At 43.2% G+C, this 17,279-nt stretch overlaps 1 protein-coding gene across 1 annotated transcript in view; it reads left to right on the top strand.

Moving 5' to 3' along the window:
* The first annotated feature begins 12,286 nt into the window (after positions 1-12,286).
* Positions 12,287-17,279, top strand: part of LOC124593947 — a 327,642-nt gene continuing 322,649 nt past the window's right edge. Inside the window, exon 1 of the mRNA XM_047132296.1 lies at positions 12,287-12,401. Within this exon, the coding sequence (XP_046988252.1) occupies positions 12,287-12,401 (115 nt within the window). The remainder of the gene's footprint in view (positions 12,402-17,279) is intronic.

Genomic DNA, 17,279 nt, shown 5'->3' on the forward strand with positions numbered 1-17,279 from the left:
CCTGGCGCAATTAATTATTCCCACCATACACTTTTTTTTTTAAAATCCCCATTGTTTCTGGAAAATCTGAGAGCCATATTGTCAAGTTTTAGTGACCATTTGCAAACGTATTTTGAGTTGGATGCATTAGTGTCAACAAGTACCAGCCAATATATGGCTGACATGCCGGTGTGTTGAGTGACTGCCTGAAGGAACTGGCGGGCAGCGGGCGTTACTTTGACGGTTGCCGCCAGACTGCGTGTGGTACCTGGCCGTCGCAGGACCAATAGCGGCAACAATGACTCCCACTGACACTGCACTCGGAAACAGGGTCCTGAACAACATCTCAGCGACCGTTAAGGAGCATCATCTCATCCCGAGCAGTGGAGTGTCTCACATCGCTGCGAAACTCCCCCAGTAGGTCTATCTCCATGCATGATCATCCAGCACAGGCTGTACATTCTGAGAGCCTAATAATTTGTTTACAACGTTTATTGCTGTTGCATACTGCTCTATTTTTCCTACACTACGAGAGACACACATTGGCCAACAATACTCCTATCCAGATACAGTCGTGCATGCGGATTTCTCTGTGCTCTGCTGGGAGAAGAAGAAAATCAGTCGTCTCCTTTCGAAGAAACCTTCCCAACGTTTGCCTGGAGTGATTTAGGGAAATCACGGGAAACTCAGATGTGGATGACCAGACGCAGATTTGAGCCGTCGTTCTCAAGAATGAGTCTAGTATGCTACAGACGACTTCCTGAGGAAGGAGAGCTTAAATCCGTAGAAACCATGATAAAGGTTATTTGAAACCACTATTTACTGCGTCTGGTTGGCTGTCTACCTGCCGATATAAAAATCAAGCAAAATAGTGGTAATACACACAGTCTGGTATAAAACCATTAAATAGAATCGGACTTAAATTTGACGTACATCTGCCTTATAACTTGTAGTAACAAAGGCCTGCACTCACAACTGTATCCCATTAATTAAAGACTACTTCATTTTCGCTCCTGTTCATGTAGAAGAAAGCAGGAACAGCCGATTGATACCGGCCACAGTGGGATAGAATAGCACACAGCAGGTGCCCAGAGCTGCGGCTTGTTTATGCCAGACCTGCAGTGTAGGCGGAAGAACTGAGACTCGTATGGTGTAGTGGGTGGGTGCGTGCTCCCAACCGCTCTGCGCTGTACCTGCAATTAGCTGGAGCACCACACCTGCCGCTGGAGGTGAACCCTCCGCACCTGGAAGAAGCTGGCACTGCTGGTAGCACCAGACCACTGTGGTTTTCACCACTGTGTGGCGCGCCTGACGGACTGACCTTCTTTGATTTTCTCCACACTTGTACGATTTTAATGACAATACCTGGCCACTGATTCCATAAAACACATCGATTAAATACTCGAAAAAATGGCCTTGGAAGATTAACTTATATCCAAATACTCCTAGGCACAAAACCTTTCAAAATTGTGAACCTTTACAATAATAGCTCATTGGCTTTTTAAGCTCAGGAGGAGGTGCGACCATGGAGAACTTACTAGAGAATTAATTATGATTCGGTTACTCATAAAGATGCACCTTGGAATACGGGAGAAGAGGAAGCAGGAACAGAAATGGAGCTGTTGAAGGATATCATGACAGCTCTCTAATAGAAGTAGTTGACTAAATTTTTATCTGTCTGTTATTCTTGACTGCTGAATGTGACACTTCACTCTGAGTGCTCTAATTGGGATCTGTAATTTGCAGTTGCCTTGAGTCTTCTCATATTAGGTTACTCATTTTCCTCACTAATTTAATGAAGAAATATTGTTTTTCCAAATGTTAGAAATAGAAATTACTACGTAATTGTACACCAAAAGACTTTTAATTGCCTTCAACATGACACTGGATAAGAAATAATAAAAGGGAGCCATGATCTTAAGGAAATGTGTAGTGTGTAAGTGTTGTAATCCAATAATCGCCGGTTCAAATCTCGCTAGTTGTCAAGTTCTTATAATTTTTCCAATTATATAGCATCAAATAGAAACGTTAATTAACAAATATCATATCGTTCAAAATATAACCTTTCAGTTTTTATTCGTATGAAAACTTAGTACAAAAATTGGAAAGTTTCGGAACATAATTTTAAGAAATGTCAGCGGTCCTAAAATACTGTTAAAAAATAATAAAAACAGAAAAGCGTATGGAACGGCCTGAATACGATCATACATTGATCGAAACCGGTCATCCTTTTTTAAAATAAAATATTTAATGCGGTCTAAACTGTTGCTATATTTTTTAAAAAAATTGCAGTATTAAATAATCATAATTCTTTTATTTCTAGATATGACCGCTATTTTCGATCTAGAGGGTGGACCATTTTAATCCATAATGGGGAGTAACTCGAGATGGAAATGAGATAAAGACAAATGTTTCATCCTAAAGTTGTAGGTGGCTAAGAGGGTCACGCATTGCTCCTAGTGACAGTGACCTTGAACGTGATTTTCAAGCTGATTTGGAGGTCTAGATTTGAAAAGGGAGACAAATTTTTTGTATAAAATGATCGATTATTAAACGTCATGGCTACTTCAATGAAGGTCAAATAAGCAAATATGCAAATATCTGTAAGCAACGTTCTATCTATAGTTCAGTTCCTCGACTGTAGGAATTCTCGCTTTGGTCACGAGGCCATTGAAGAACCTCTGTGTCAACGTCCTCATTCCCCAAAGACTCTGACCCCCTAAGGTATCTCTCATCTGGCCTTTGCTCAAACTGTTAGCCGCATTTCACTACGGCTGGAGGAGACATCGTGTTTGGTCCATATACAGCCGGAGTTTCACTGTGAATCCGCGTGCAATTCAGACGTTTTGTTCACAAGAAACGAACTGTCCCGCGTATTTCATCATCGGAGTTCATTTCCAGTTACCGTGTCATTCCAATCGCACACTGTGGTGCAGCTGTTACCCGAACAGAAGCAGAACTGTCTGCGGGGAAACCCGGAAGATGTAGTCTCATCTGACAATTGTTGACTATGTTTAAGTTATTTCCTGAAGTCCCTGCACATATTGTTTTTCATTTAACAATAAATATTATTTTAATACGACTAGTAATTAAAAATACAGTGTTACCTTGTATTAAAACATAATGATTACATATTTGTTAATTAACATTCCCATTTGTTATTAGATATCGAATTTAATTTCAAGTAAAAAAAAATATTACTAACGAGATTCGAACCATTTAGTTCATGATTACCAAACTTTTACGCTACACAATCAGTTGACGGCGAATGTGTTAATACACTATGTGATCAAAAGTATCCGGACACCCCCAAAAACTTAAGTTTCTCATATTAGTTGCTTTGTGCTATCACCTACTGTCATGTACTCCATATCAGCGACCTCAGTAGTAATTAGACATCTTGAGATAGCAGGGTGGGGCGTTCCGCGGAACTCACGGACTTCGAACGTGGTCAGATTGTCAGGTAATTGGGTATCACTTGTTATACGTCTGTAAGAGACATTTCTACACTCCTAAACTTCCCTAGGTCCACTGTTTCCGATGTGATAGTGAAGTGGAAACGTGAAGAGACACGTACATAATAAAAGCGTACAGGTCGACCTCGTCTGTTGACTGACAGAGACCGCCGACAGTTAGAGAGGATCGTAAAGTGTAATAGGCAACATCAATCCAGATCATCGCAGAGGAATTCCAAACTGCATCAGGATCCACTGCAAGTGCTATGACAGTTAGGCGGGAGGTGAGAAAAGGGATTTCGTGGTCGAGCGGCTGCTCACAGGCCACACATCACGCCGGTAAATGCCAAACGACCCCTCGCTTGGTGTAAGGAGCGTAAACATTGGACGATTGAATAGTGGAAAAACGTTGTTTGCAGTGACAATCACCGTACACAACTTGGCGATCCGATGACGGAGTGTGGGTATGACGAATGCCCGGTGAACCTCAACCTTGTTGTTGTACGTGGCCCTATCGCACCACAGGCCTACAAGGATGTTTTAAGCACCTTCTTGCTTCCCACTGTTGAAGAGCAATTAGGGGATGGCGATTGCATCTTTCAACACGATCGAGCACCTGTTCATAATGCACGTCCTGTGGCGGGTTGGTTACACGACAATAACATCCCTGTAATGGACTGGACTCAGTGCAGGCCAGTCCATTACAGGGATGTTATTGTCGTGTCTGCAGAGTGTCCTGGCCGGAATCCTATAGAACACCTTTGGAACACCTTCGGGATGTTTGGAACGCCGACTGCGTGCCTGGCCTCACCGACCACCATCGATACCTCTCGTGAGTGCAGCACTCGGTGAAGAATGGGCTGCCATTCCCCAAGAAACCTTCCAGCACCTGATTGAACGTTTGCATGCGAGAGTGGAAGCTGTCATCAAGGCTAAGGGGTGGCCCAACACCATATTGAATTACAGCATTTCCGATGGAGGGCGCCATGAACTTGTAAGTCATTTTCAACCAGGTTTCCGGATACTTTTGACCACATAGTGTATGTTCTAAATGCTTTGTATAGCGCTTGGACGTCTTCTAATCTTCGAAGGCAGTATTTTCATTTACTTGTTTTTGTGAACTGCCTCTAACTGCTTTAGGACATACACATCCAGGCTCTGATCTTCAAATTCTGTGTTTGAAAAACAGTTCAGTCCTCATTTTCTGCTTACCAAAAGAAAGAAAGAAAGAAAAAAAACGTCGGTACTGAACAAGTGCTGACAATTCCCTGGAATATTTCTAGGGACCTTGTTGTGACTTGGCAAGACAGCCAAGCCACTAGGAGGTGAAGCCGAAAGGCACGCAGGCTGGCGTGAGGTCTGGAACAGTTAAAAGATTTGAGTCTAGCAAATGAAGTACGTAGCTGTTGGAATACTTAACTTTAATCCATAATTGGTGAACATCGGTATGACGGTACATGCATCACAAGATAAATAGCAAATGATAATGGCGCCTTGCTAGGTCGTAGCAAATGACGTAGCTGAAGGCTATGCTAACTATCGTCTCGGCAAATGAGAACGTAATTTGTCAGTGAACCATCGCTAGCAAAGTCGGCTGTACAACTGGGGCGAGTGCTAGGAAGTCTCTCTAGACCTGCCGTGTGGCGGCGCTCGGTCTGCAATCACTGACAGTGGCGACACGCGGGAAGACGATATACTCTATTGGCCATTACAATTGCTACACCACGAAGATGACGTGATACAGACGCGAAATTTAATCGTCAGGAAGAAGATGCTGTGATATGCACGTCATTAGCTTTTCAGAGCATTCACACAAGGTTGGCGCTGGTCTGGTGGTGACACCTACCTACAACGTGCTGACATGAGGAAAGTTTCCAACCGATTTCTCATACACAAACAGCTCTTGACCGGCGTTGCCTGGTGAAACGTTGTTGTGATGCCTCGTGTCAGGAAGAGAAATGTGTACCATCATGTGTCGGATTGTAGCCTGTCGCGATTGCGGTTTATCATATTGCGACATTGCTGCTCGCGTTGATCGAGATCTTATGGCTGTTAGAAGAATATGGAATCGGTGGGTTCAGGAGGGTAATACGGAACGCCGTGCTGGGTCCCAACGGCCTCGAATCACTAGCAGTCGAGATGACAGGCACCTTATCCGCATGGCTGTAACGGATCGTGCAGCCACGTCTCGATCCCTGAGTCAACAGATGGGGACGTCTGCCAGACAACAACCATCTGCACGGACAGTTGGACGACGTTTGCAGCAGCAGGGACTATCAGCTGTGAGACCATGGCTGCGGCTACCCTTGACGCTGCATCACAGACAGGAGCGCCTGCGATGATGTACTCAACGACAAACCTGGGCGCACGAATGGCAAAACGTCATTTTTTTCGGATGAATCCAGGTTATTTTTACAGCATCATGATGGTCGCATCCGTGTTTGAAGACATCGCGGTGAACGCACATTGGAAGCATGTATTCGCCATCGCCATACTGGCGTATCACCCGGCGTGATGGTATGGGGTGCCATTGGTTACACGTCTCGGTCACCTCTTGTTCGCGTTGACGGCACTTTGAACAGTGGACGTTACATTTCAGATGTGACTCTACCCTTCATTCCATCCCTGCGAAACCCTACATTTCAGCAGGATAATGCACGACCACTTGTTGCAGGTCCTGTACGGGCCTTTCTGGATACAGAAAATGTTCGACTGCTGCCCTGACCAGCACATTCTCCAGATCGCTCACAAATTGAAAACATCTGGTCACTCTTGATGAACTGTGGTATCGTGTTAAAGCTGCATGGGCAGCTGTACCTGTACAAGCGATCGAAGCTCTGTTTGATTCAATGCCCAGGTGTATCAAGGCTGTTATTAGGCCAGAGGTGGTTGTTCTGGGTACTTATTACTCAGAGTCTATGCACCCAAATTGCGTGAAAATGTAATCACATGTCAGTTCCAGTATAATATATATGTCGAATGAATACCCGTTTATCATCTGCATTTCTTCTTGGTGTAGCAATTGTAATGGCCGGTAGTGTATTACGGACGAGTACAGCCTAACATTCCCTCGAAGTTTTGATTCCACACAGTTACGGCTAATAATTGGCATGAGACTTATCATGGATCTTTCCTCAGCCATTTTCACCGAATACATATTCGAGATAATCCTTTTGTGAATGTATTGCGGTAACAAACAGTACGAGACATGAATCACATGTTTTTCGTATGTAAAAAAATTGTTCAAAGGACTCTGAGCACTATGGGACTTAACATCTGTGGTCATCAGTCCCCTAGAACTTAGAACTACTTAAACCTAACTAACCTAAGGACATCACACAACACCCAGTCATCACGAGGCAGAGAAAATCCCTGACCCCGCCGGGAATCGAACCCGTACTGTATGCAAACTGTATGCAAACCAGCAAAATGATTTCATAGAACGAGCAGATATCATGAACCATTATCAAATAATAACAGCAGATATCATGAGCCATTTTCAACTAAAGTATCGGTTCTCTTTCATCACAATAATATACTTCAAAACTAATTATGCAAGTCGTAGAAAATCACTAAACCACGAAGACAGTGGTTCCCAGTCTCCACCCCGAGTGCCATCGGATATTAGCTAGCACGCCTCCGAACTGCTTCAATGTCTCCCTTTAATCCGAGCTAGTGGAGAAAACCACACTCGAGCACTACTCAAGAATGTTTCGCACTACCGTTCTATACGCCGTCCCCTTTGAGGATGAGCTACACTTTTCCAAAACTCGCTCACTAAAGGGAAGTCGAGCATTCGCCTTCCCCACAACAGACCTTATGTGCTCATTCAATTTCATATCACTGTGTAACGTTACGCCCAATTATTTAAACGATCTGACTGTGTCTAGCACTACCCTACTAATGCTATATTCGAACATTGCAGCACTTTTTTACCTATTCATCTGCATTAACTTAAATTTTTCTCCATATTGAGCTAGTTGCCATTCATCACACCAAGTAGATATTTTGTCTGTCATCTTTAACACTCCTACGACGACACCTTCCCTTACACCACAGCGTCATCGAACAATAGCCGCAAAACTGCAGCTCTTCTATGCGTCAGGTCATTTCTATATACAGAGAACAACGGCGGTCCTATCACGCTTCTCTGGGGCGCTCCTGACGATGCCCTTGTATCTGTCACTCGTCGCCGAGGTCGACGTACTGGGTTTTAATGCTCAAAACTATTCGAGCCACTCCCATATTTGGGAATCTAAACCTTACTGTTGGGCCTTTGTCAACAGTCTGTAGTGGGCACCGTGTCAAATGCTTTCCGGAAATCTATGACTCTGGAATCTGCCTGTTACTCTCTATCCAGTGTTCTTAGGATAGCATGTCAAAAAATTGCAAGCTGAGTTCCGCACAAGTGATGCTTTCTAAATTCGTGCTGATTTGTGGACAGATCTATCATGTCTCAAGGAAGTTCATTAAATTCGAACTTCGGGTGTGTTCAATAACTCTACAGCAAACCGATGTGAGATACATTGTTTTGTAGTTATATGGTCCGTTCTTTTATTTTTCTTATACAGAGGAGTCTGCTTAGGCGTTTTTTTAAGTCGCTTGCGATTTTTTGCTTGGTTAGAGATTCGAGAAAAAAATCAAGCTGACTTCGGAGCCAGTGCCGCTGAGCACTCTTTGTAAAAACGAAATAGGATTCCAATCGGACCTGGCGACTTATTTCAACTCTTTCAGTTGCTTCTCCATACCACGGAGACATATTTCTATGTTCTCCGTGAGGAAGTCTGCACGACGGTCAAACAAAAGTATGTTTGTATGGTCCTGCGTGAATAATTAACGTGGAATTTAAAACTTCAGCTTTCCTGTTGCTGTTCTCTATTGCCACCCCAGACTGCTTACACAATCAGTGTTACATTGTTCCGAAACAGTGATGTAGCGTTTATGCCACATCACTGCTCACGTGTATTACATTTTTATTGCAATGCTTTAATGCGCAGTGTAGGAAGATTTTGTTACGGGAGGCTGGCGAGTAGGCAGCATCGAAAGGCAGACTCATCGAACGACGCGCCAAATTGGTCACATAGCGTGAGAATGGCAGGGTGAGAAAGAGCTGTATCGTGCTGGAGCAGAGAGAGAGAAACAGTGGGGATTCACCTGCCGCCAAGAAGCGAATATTTTATTATTTATACTTTGCGTTCACATATTAATATACGGTCCCAAGTGTGCTGATGATGATACTTGCACTGAGAACTTGTTAATAATCATTTCAATAGCACTAAACTCATAACGAAATGCTAATTAAAATTTTTAGATATTTTCAGTGCTTGTTGGGATAAATGGACCAATGAAAAGTGCGCTCTCAAAGGGAAGGCGCCAAATAGGTAGCTGACTAACTAGTCTGCCATAAGTTTTCGAGGCCCGAAATTAATTGATAAAATTACCCCAGAAAACATATTTGTGCGAACTCATGTTGATTCCAAGATCGTGCGAAGCGTTTTTGTGACTTCTGAGGTGGTCGGGAACTAATGACTAATGACCGGGAATCTTGTTCTGAATGTTAACGATTGACTGGGTCTAGAAATTGTTTTATTAATTTTTGCGATTAATGAAATAAAACAAAATTAGTTGGCATCGTAATATTTTACGTTAGTTATGCTTAGAATTTAATCCTACCCACTTGTTACATTACCATGCACTGTTTACGACACGAGCGTTAGAGCTCGCGACCGACGGAGACGAAACCAAGCTGGACAAATTGCTACGGGACATCTTCAAAGGACGTAAGGCAAGCAAGTTGCCTCCGGTTGTGCTAGGGAAAGCGATCGCAGATATTTTTTGTTAAAATCCACCGTGTTTGTTAATCCTGGTTCATCTTTATGGTGTGGACGTTTATATACTGTAACCCACTTGTAACATACGCACTGTGTTTCTTTCTGTATGAAAGTTAGTTCAACTTTACCTCCCACTCTATAAAAATCGAAGTATTACCAAAACTATGTCTTCAAAAACTGTAATCCAACTTACAGTCGTGTGCCAACTTTTGACTTAACAGAACCTAATCTGAACTGAATTGTAACTGATCTGAGTGCAGTTGGACTTGTATTAAATTCGCAATGAGTAAAACAGTTATCTGGCCCTAATCAAAATTTCCACTTACCTCGCATTGTTGGAGGTTTCTCGAAAGCACAATAGCAAACAGCAAGCAAGTAGGAAGTGGCTGAGCTGTGAGCTGGATTTCTGTTTCTAAATGCATATTCAAACTGTTGCGTGTGGTAATGCGGAATGATAAACAGTGGGGTGGGGAGATGAACTATTCCTCTGAAATGATATTCCAAGACAACGGTTTTAGAATGTAGTATATATTTAAAAAAGATAGACTAAAACTTCGCATGATTTTTCACACGTATCATTGGTCTGAACGGTACTATGCTTAACAAAGTTAACAATGGTTTAAACAGGGTACAATGTTAACATAGAATTTCTATAAAATCAAACAGCTTAATTACGTAATGTGAAAATCCATGACTCAGGTGGTCTTTCTCTCAGCTCTGAGCAAGTTGACTGGCTGACAATAATCATTCCTAGCTGTGCTGAGCAGCAGGCTTACCTCAAACTTCTTCAAAAACAATGACATTATTCAGAATTTATACTCCTTTCAACTTCCATTGTCTACATCATATTCATCCATGCTGTCCTTCCTTCATCCAACAGATAGAATCACAATTCCAGACAGCACTACTAAATACGTCCATCTCCTACCACACTTCAACGAAGTGTGGGACTGCGCAGAGGCAAAGACTGTCACGACAAGACAAAAGATTGTTTAACAGTAACGTAATTTGTTCTGTCTCTGACGCGCGCGTCGATGACATACAAAAATCGAAATGACATGACCACCTTACACACTGTTTAGCTTACAGGGGTCAAATCAGCGTTTGCTGTGAAATTATATTTTACTACCGATCCTGATATTCGCTACACTTTGCACACGTTGTGCGAGGAAAAGTACCTTTAAACAGTGGTTAATAGGATGGTTAAAACCTTCACAAAATTTTCGTTACAATGAGAGTCGTTTCTTCTTTTAAAGATAATTTAGTGTTTTCTCCTAATTGCAGTCAAACCCTTTCGTTTTTACCCCCTCAAAAAATTCCATTTTACCCGTCAGGGGGTAATTACCTCCAGTTTCGGAACCGCTGCATTAGGATATGGCTGTGCGACTCTGTGGCCAAACGCAGAAGAAAGGTTGCCCTCGTCAGAGCAGTACGGACACCCAGCGCCCTCTTTCATTTGTGTGGTCGAACGAAGCTCTCGCCCTGTATGCGCGGTCCCCTCCCTCTGTCTGCTGCGTCGTTTACAGACTAACACTGCTGATGAAATATCGACACATCTATCTGTAAATACTGGCCATTCTTTTATTTATATATATATATATATATATATATATATATATATATATATATATATATATAGCCATCGATATCGACATGGCAATATCGAGTGCCGATATTTTTATTTTATACTGTGTTTTTTTTTCTCAGTTTTCGGGAAATACTTGAAATGGTAGTAGAACATCTCTCTATTTGACTGTCCGAACCAAGCAAAAGTGACACAAAGAAGAAACCCGATTGCACTAGGGAGGGGAGGGGGTGGTGTGAACGGAATAACTCGATTTCCAACGAGGAGAAATAGCGCACCAGTTGCGCTATGTATAAAAAAAGCAACTATTCCGCTAATTCCTTACATTGGCATTCTGCAAAAACAGTTGCTGAAAATGAACAAAAATTTAAATGTTAAGACTGGTTTTGCGTTGGGTGAAGACTTGAGGGGGAAACGCCGGCGTAATCGGCGCTCGGCGTTACCTACAGAAACTGCAACGTTTAACTTCACCACTCGATTTTGACGCTACCACTGCTAGGTCGTTGGCATTTGCAGAAATGACAAAAACAGGGAAGTCGACACGAAGTGTTCCGGACAAATCCGATATGTGACGAAACCAAACGACGGACCCATCGGACACCTTTTATCATGCTACTTAACATGCAGTTATCGTTGATAGCAAAGTTATCGCCAAGCGTAAACTTGCGCTGCTTTCCTTACAGTTCGCCGGCCGGTGTGGCCGAGCGGTTCTAAGCGTTTCAGTCTCGAACCGCGAGACCGCTACGGTCGCAGGTTCGAATCCTGCCTCGGGCATGCATGTGTGTGATGTCCTGAGGTTAGTTAGGTTTAAGTAGTTCCAAGTTCTAGCGGACTGATGACCTTAGGTGTTAAGTCCCATAGTTCTCAGAACCAGTTCCGTACAGTTCCTGTTGTAAGGGGTAAGCATGTTGATAGCTTCTTGTACAGAATACCTTCTAAGAAGTCAATACCTAAATATACTGCTCTAAAACCGGCGGTATATTTGCAACGTACAGCCGGTATGGCTACGAAGTCTTTCGCGACGTATTTCCTGAGTAAAAATTTCTCGGTGTAGCCCTGACGACGACCATGGAGGTAGTGGTCGAAAGCTCGGAGATTTATCCTGATTTGACGCGGCATGTACACCGAGAAATTTTTATACAGCCGGTATATTTATAGAGCGGTATGTCGATATTATTTCCGTTCTCGAGATACCTCTAGGGCCGGTAACACTTCTTTGAATATCGATCTACACTGATTCCCGATATTTTTAAAAATATCAACAGTGCTATTTGACACACACGCTGGGCCGGTGGCTGCAGAATCCGCGACGAGGATGGGCGAGCCTCCGCGCCGGCGGGCGTTGGCGGTTAGGCCGCTGCCTGTTCTCCCATTGTTCTGTGGAGCGTGGGTGGCATGCGATGAGATGAGACCGCCTGCTCACCTCTTGCACACGAATGCGCGAGCAGCAGAAACAGCAGCAGCCGCCGCCGCCGCCGCCGCCGCCGCCGCCGCCTGTACGGAAAGCGGTGGCGACCGTGGACGTTACAGCTCCCAGCTTCAAACAGACCAGTACCGGCCAACACGTGCTAACAGCCACGAGCCACACACTTTGATTTCTTTCCTCTACCTTTTCGACGAATGAAGAGCTCGGATTAAAAAGTGTGTAAGGCAGGGATGTAGTGTTTCGTCCCTACTCATCAGTCTACACACACACACACACACACACACACACACACACACACACACGCACACGCAAGTTTTGCAGGTGTGTTGCTAGTGTGACTAGAGTTGTAAATCTGCGGTAGGCTACCGCAGACTGTCATAAGTAAGCGTACACTACGGTAGTTTGCCCGGTAGCCTCTGTCCGTTAAATTATAATCGCGTTACCTGTACGTTAGGTGTGTTGCATACTTATTGGGCGTTACCTCATACCGACCGCTTTCTTCACTATCCGATCAGTGTCTTACTAGTTTCCCCTGAAATCCGTCTAGAAAGTGAGTGAAGACATACAAAGGGCCGTGTAACATACGGAACATTCTTGTCCTATATAGTTATCCTCCTGTCTGTTACCTAAAAATAAACAGCATTTGTAGCACAATAGAAATTTTCAGCGTTTAAGTCACGTTTTATTCGAAAATTGTTGTTGATTTGTAACGTGAAAACAGAGGATGTTGTTGCAAAAATAAAAACAATACAAATATCACATAGCACTAGAAAATGAAATTTCCTCAAAATGGTACAATTTATAAAACGCAAATCAAAAGCGTATCAAACATCGCTTCAATACTCCCTCGAGCTTACAGAAAACCTGGTTCTGATATTACAAAAAAAAGAATTTCGCATTTATCAATTAAAACAGCGAACTTTTGCCTTTGATCATGATGAACATTCGATTGAGATTAAAATAACGATAATAATTATAAAGATATTTTCATGTTTGTGCATGCAAACTGTACTTGCATCTGAAGTAATTGATTTGGTTACATAAAAGCGCAGAAGTTACTCGACAACTAATTTTTATTACATATAAAATGCAATTTATGTATCGTAAGGAGATAAAATACACAATGGACTAACGCTGACCGATGCGTCGGCTCCCATTTCTGTCTCAAACATTCATTTATGTTTCTTTCCGTACCAATGCTACCGGTAATCCTACCATTCATAAGTCATTAATGTACCGTACAAGATCTACCGAAATGTAGTTCTGGTACAGCGCAACTGTAATTGGGCTCTTCCTGTACCGATCGGAAGCTCATCCATCATGACACGGCAAACATACACAGTTACCGTGAGCGCTCTCTATAGATAGAGCGCCACACTAGCATTTCAGTTTAAAACGTACCTTTCTTGTATATTCAGTTATTTCAATGAAAAGTTTCTCAATAAGTTAAGATATAAAATATTGCGAATGATGAAAACACTGCATAAATTAATTAGTGCGGCAAGAACGTACGTTCCAATGAAGACGGGAAATTTCTTTTTCATGGAAACACCGTGAAATGCGTGTAAATTGATAATTCATAAAAGTGAAGGTCACTAACAAAAAAATGGTTCAAATGGCTCTGAGCACTATGGGACTTAACATCTGTGGTCATCAGTCCCCTACAACTTAGGTCTACTTAAATCTAACTAACCTAAGGACATCACACACATCCATGCCCGAGGCAGGATTCGAACCTGCGACCGTAGCAGTCGCGCGGTTCCGGACTGCGCGCCTAGAACCGCTAGACCACCGCGGCCGGTGGTCACTAACATTTAAATCTATCACCGCCAGTAAAAAGCAAAAGCGTGGGAGTGCATCCAGCCAGTGAGTATGTGGGTGCCGTCATCACTCGATAATATGTAACGGATCAGCAGCGAACAAATCTTAGAATAAAATAACAAAACTATCAGAAAATTAATCTCGATGGTGTTCAGTCTTCGATTAAAGAAGAGTTAATGACAGAACACGGATAGTGTTCGCTCGTTTCGTTTCGTTGAGCAATGTGCTTCCAATTTCATGTCGTCAGCCGCTATAAATTAGAAAAATATCGTGAAAATTATTTTTATGACTAAAGTAACTGATTCAGAAATAATTACTTACGATTGAGTATAACCAATGGGTCAGCTATTGCCAGAAAATCGAAATACGTTACACTTACGTCCGATCTCTCCAAGCTCACACAGGAAAAAGGTGCAGAAGCATTTACAAGATGAATGAATTTGCACTTGCGTTTGTTATAAACAATGAGAAGTAATTCTACAAAATTCCAGACGATTGGCTTTTTTGACAAACATTTGCTTTGATTACGAATAGAAAAATTAACTGTGTAGTTTCCTTTCGCACACAGTGGTTTCGACGCCCTTAAAAACATGTACTGCTAATAATCTGAAAGTACAGCACCAGTAGGGACGCATTAAAGATGTCTGTTCAACAGTAGATTGAATATCCGTCATGCCACGAAGTACAATCGCGACTAATGATCGGGTCCGCATTATCACATTATGCACAGAAGGCTTGCTAACCAGGTAACTTGTTCGGCGTATGCAACAGAGTCAAATTGTTATGGTGCGGTCATTGAATTGGTTCCATCTGACAGGTAATATTGAGGACTTACACCTCAGGCCATCCACGTTCAACAGGTGCACAGAGTGATAGATATTTACGACTTAAGAGTCACACGAAACGTAAGCTGACAGCTCCAGAATTGAACTCGAACTTCGAAGAGGCTACAAGACGTTATGTATCGCATCAAACTTTTAGCAGACCATTCCGTTATATGAATCTATATTTCCGTCGACCATGGTGACCGCAGTGTCTTACACCACACTATGAACTCTGTTACAGATGGTTGGGGAGATACCCAAAACGGACGTCCCCAGGTGTTGGGTGGTGTTTACCGACGAAATTCGGATGTAATTGCAGACAACGTGTTTAAACACAACCCGGTAATATCGAACACTTCCTATACTGTTTGCCACATATGCAACAAGGTGGCGCTGGGGTGATGATTTGAGGTGGCATTTCATGGGGTCACCGTACGCTTCTGTTTGTTGCTGACATTCTCACTGCTCTGATTTTTAGGGACGACATTCTGCAACCAACACTGGTGCGGTATTGCCAACATCCTGCTGACAATTTCATCTTGATGGATAATCACTCGGACGCTCATCGTCCTATCGTCGGCGTTCCTTCAGCATGCTAGGACCACGTTGGTTGGTTGGTTTTGCTTGGTTGGTTGGTTGGTTGAGGGAACCAAGCAGCGATGTCATCGGTCCCATAGGGTTAGGGAAGGAAGTCGGCCCTGCCCTTTAATAGGAACCATCCCGCCATTTGCTTGAAGCGGTTTTTGAAAACCACGGAAAACCTCAATCAGGATGGCCAGACGCGTGTGTGAACCGTCGTCCTCCCGAATGCGAGTCCAGTGTGACATACATCGCGCCGCCTTGCTCGGTGCCACCAGAATGGAGTGGCCGGCCTGTTTCCCGGACGTGAGCGCAATCGAACGTGTGTGGTACAGAGTGAAACTAGATGTTTTTGGATGTAACCACCGAATACGTATTCTGTGCGACATAAGCAGCTTCGCCTGTAAAGAATGGGATAATTCAGACCACGGTTGGCTTTTGATGATCTAGTCAGTGGTAAGCCACGATGGATTCAAGTCCGCATTCGAGAAAGGGGACGCTCCATCCCACATCGACATTGCTCAGGAGTGACGTGAAAAAACCTGCATGCGAACCAGACGGTTCTGTCGTTACACAAATGTTAGTTTTTTTTTCTTATTTAGTGATCTGTACACATTGCAAGTGTATATATATGCATTCCGCGCAGCCAATTTTTGTTTTCTATTGCATGAATTTCGAAATAAAGGGGTGATGCGAAACTTTAGTTATGTGTAAACAAAGAAGCAATGACAAAAATAAAGTTACACAAGAGACATTAAAATTCACCAGATTCGCTGCCGGCATTGTTACCCTCGGTGAACTGCAAGGACAAAAGGACCTTTCAAATGGAGTGAAGAGTGCAAAAATGGTTCAAATGGCTCTAAGCACTATGGGACTGAACGCCTGGGATCCTCAGTCCCCAAGACTTAGAACTACTTAAACCTAGCCGGCCGGAGTGGCCATGCGGTTCTAGGCGCTACAGTCTGGAGCCAAACGAACCGCTACGGTCGCAGGTTCGAATCCTGCTTCTGGCATGGATGTGCGTGATGTCCTTAGGTTAGTTAGGTTTAATTAGTTCTAGGCGACTGATGACCTCAGAAATTAAGTCGCATAGTGCTCAGAGCCATTTGAACCATTTTTGAACTTAAACCTAACTAACCTAAAGACATCACACACATCCATGCCCGAGGCAGGCTTCGAACCTGCGACCGTAGCAGCAGCGCGGTTCGGGACTGAAGCGCCTAGAACCGCTCGGCCATAACGGCCGGCTTGAAGAGTGCAGTGTTCACGTAATACGGATTGGGGGTAAACCAAAGAAAGACGAAAGCAGTTATGAATAGCAGAAACAAAGTTAGCAATAATTTTAAAATTAAGGCTGGTGACCACAAAGTAGGTAAAGGAAAGGAATTTTGCTACACTAGAAGCAAAATAACATACGACAGATTAAGCAAGGAGGACGTATGAAGGAAACTAGCAGAGGCGAAGAGGCCATTCCTGGCCAAAAGAAGAATACTAGTAGCGAACATCGGCCTTAATTTGAAAAAGAAATTTCTGAGAATTTACCTTTTCGAGTACAGAACTATATGATAGTGAATCGTGGACTGTGGGTAAAGCCGAAGAGTATCGAAGCAGTTGAGTTGCAGATCCGTAGGAGGATGTTGAAACTCAGATGGACTAATGAAAACGAGATTTTCTGCAAAATCGGCAAGGAAAGAATCGCACGGAGAACAGCGGCTAGCAGAAGGACGGTAGAACGTGGTTTGACACATGACATTAAAAGCTCCATGTTACTAGAGTTAG

This window comes from Schistocerca americana, chromosome 2, assembly GCF_021461395.2.
Source record: "Schistocerca americana isolate TAMUIC-IGC-003095 chromosome 2, iqSchAmer2.1, whole genome shotgun sequence".
Classification (NCBI taxonomy): Eukaryota; Metazoa; Arthropoda; class Insecta; order Orthoptera; family Acrididae; genus Schistocerca; species Schistocerca americana.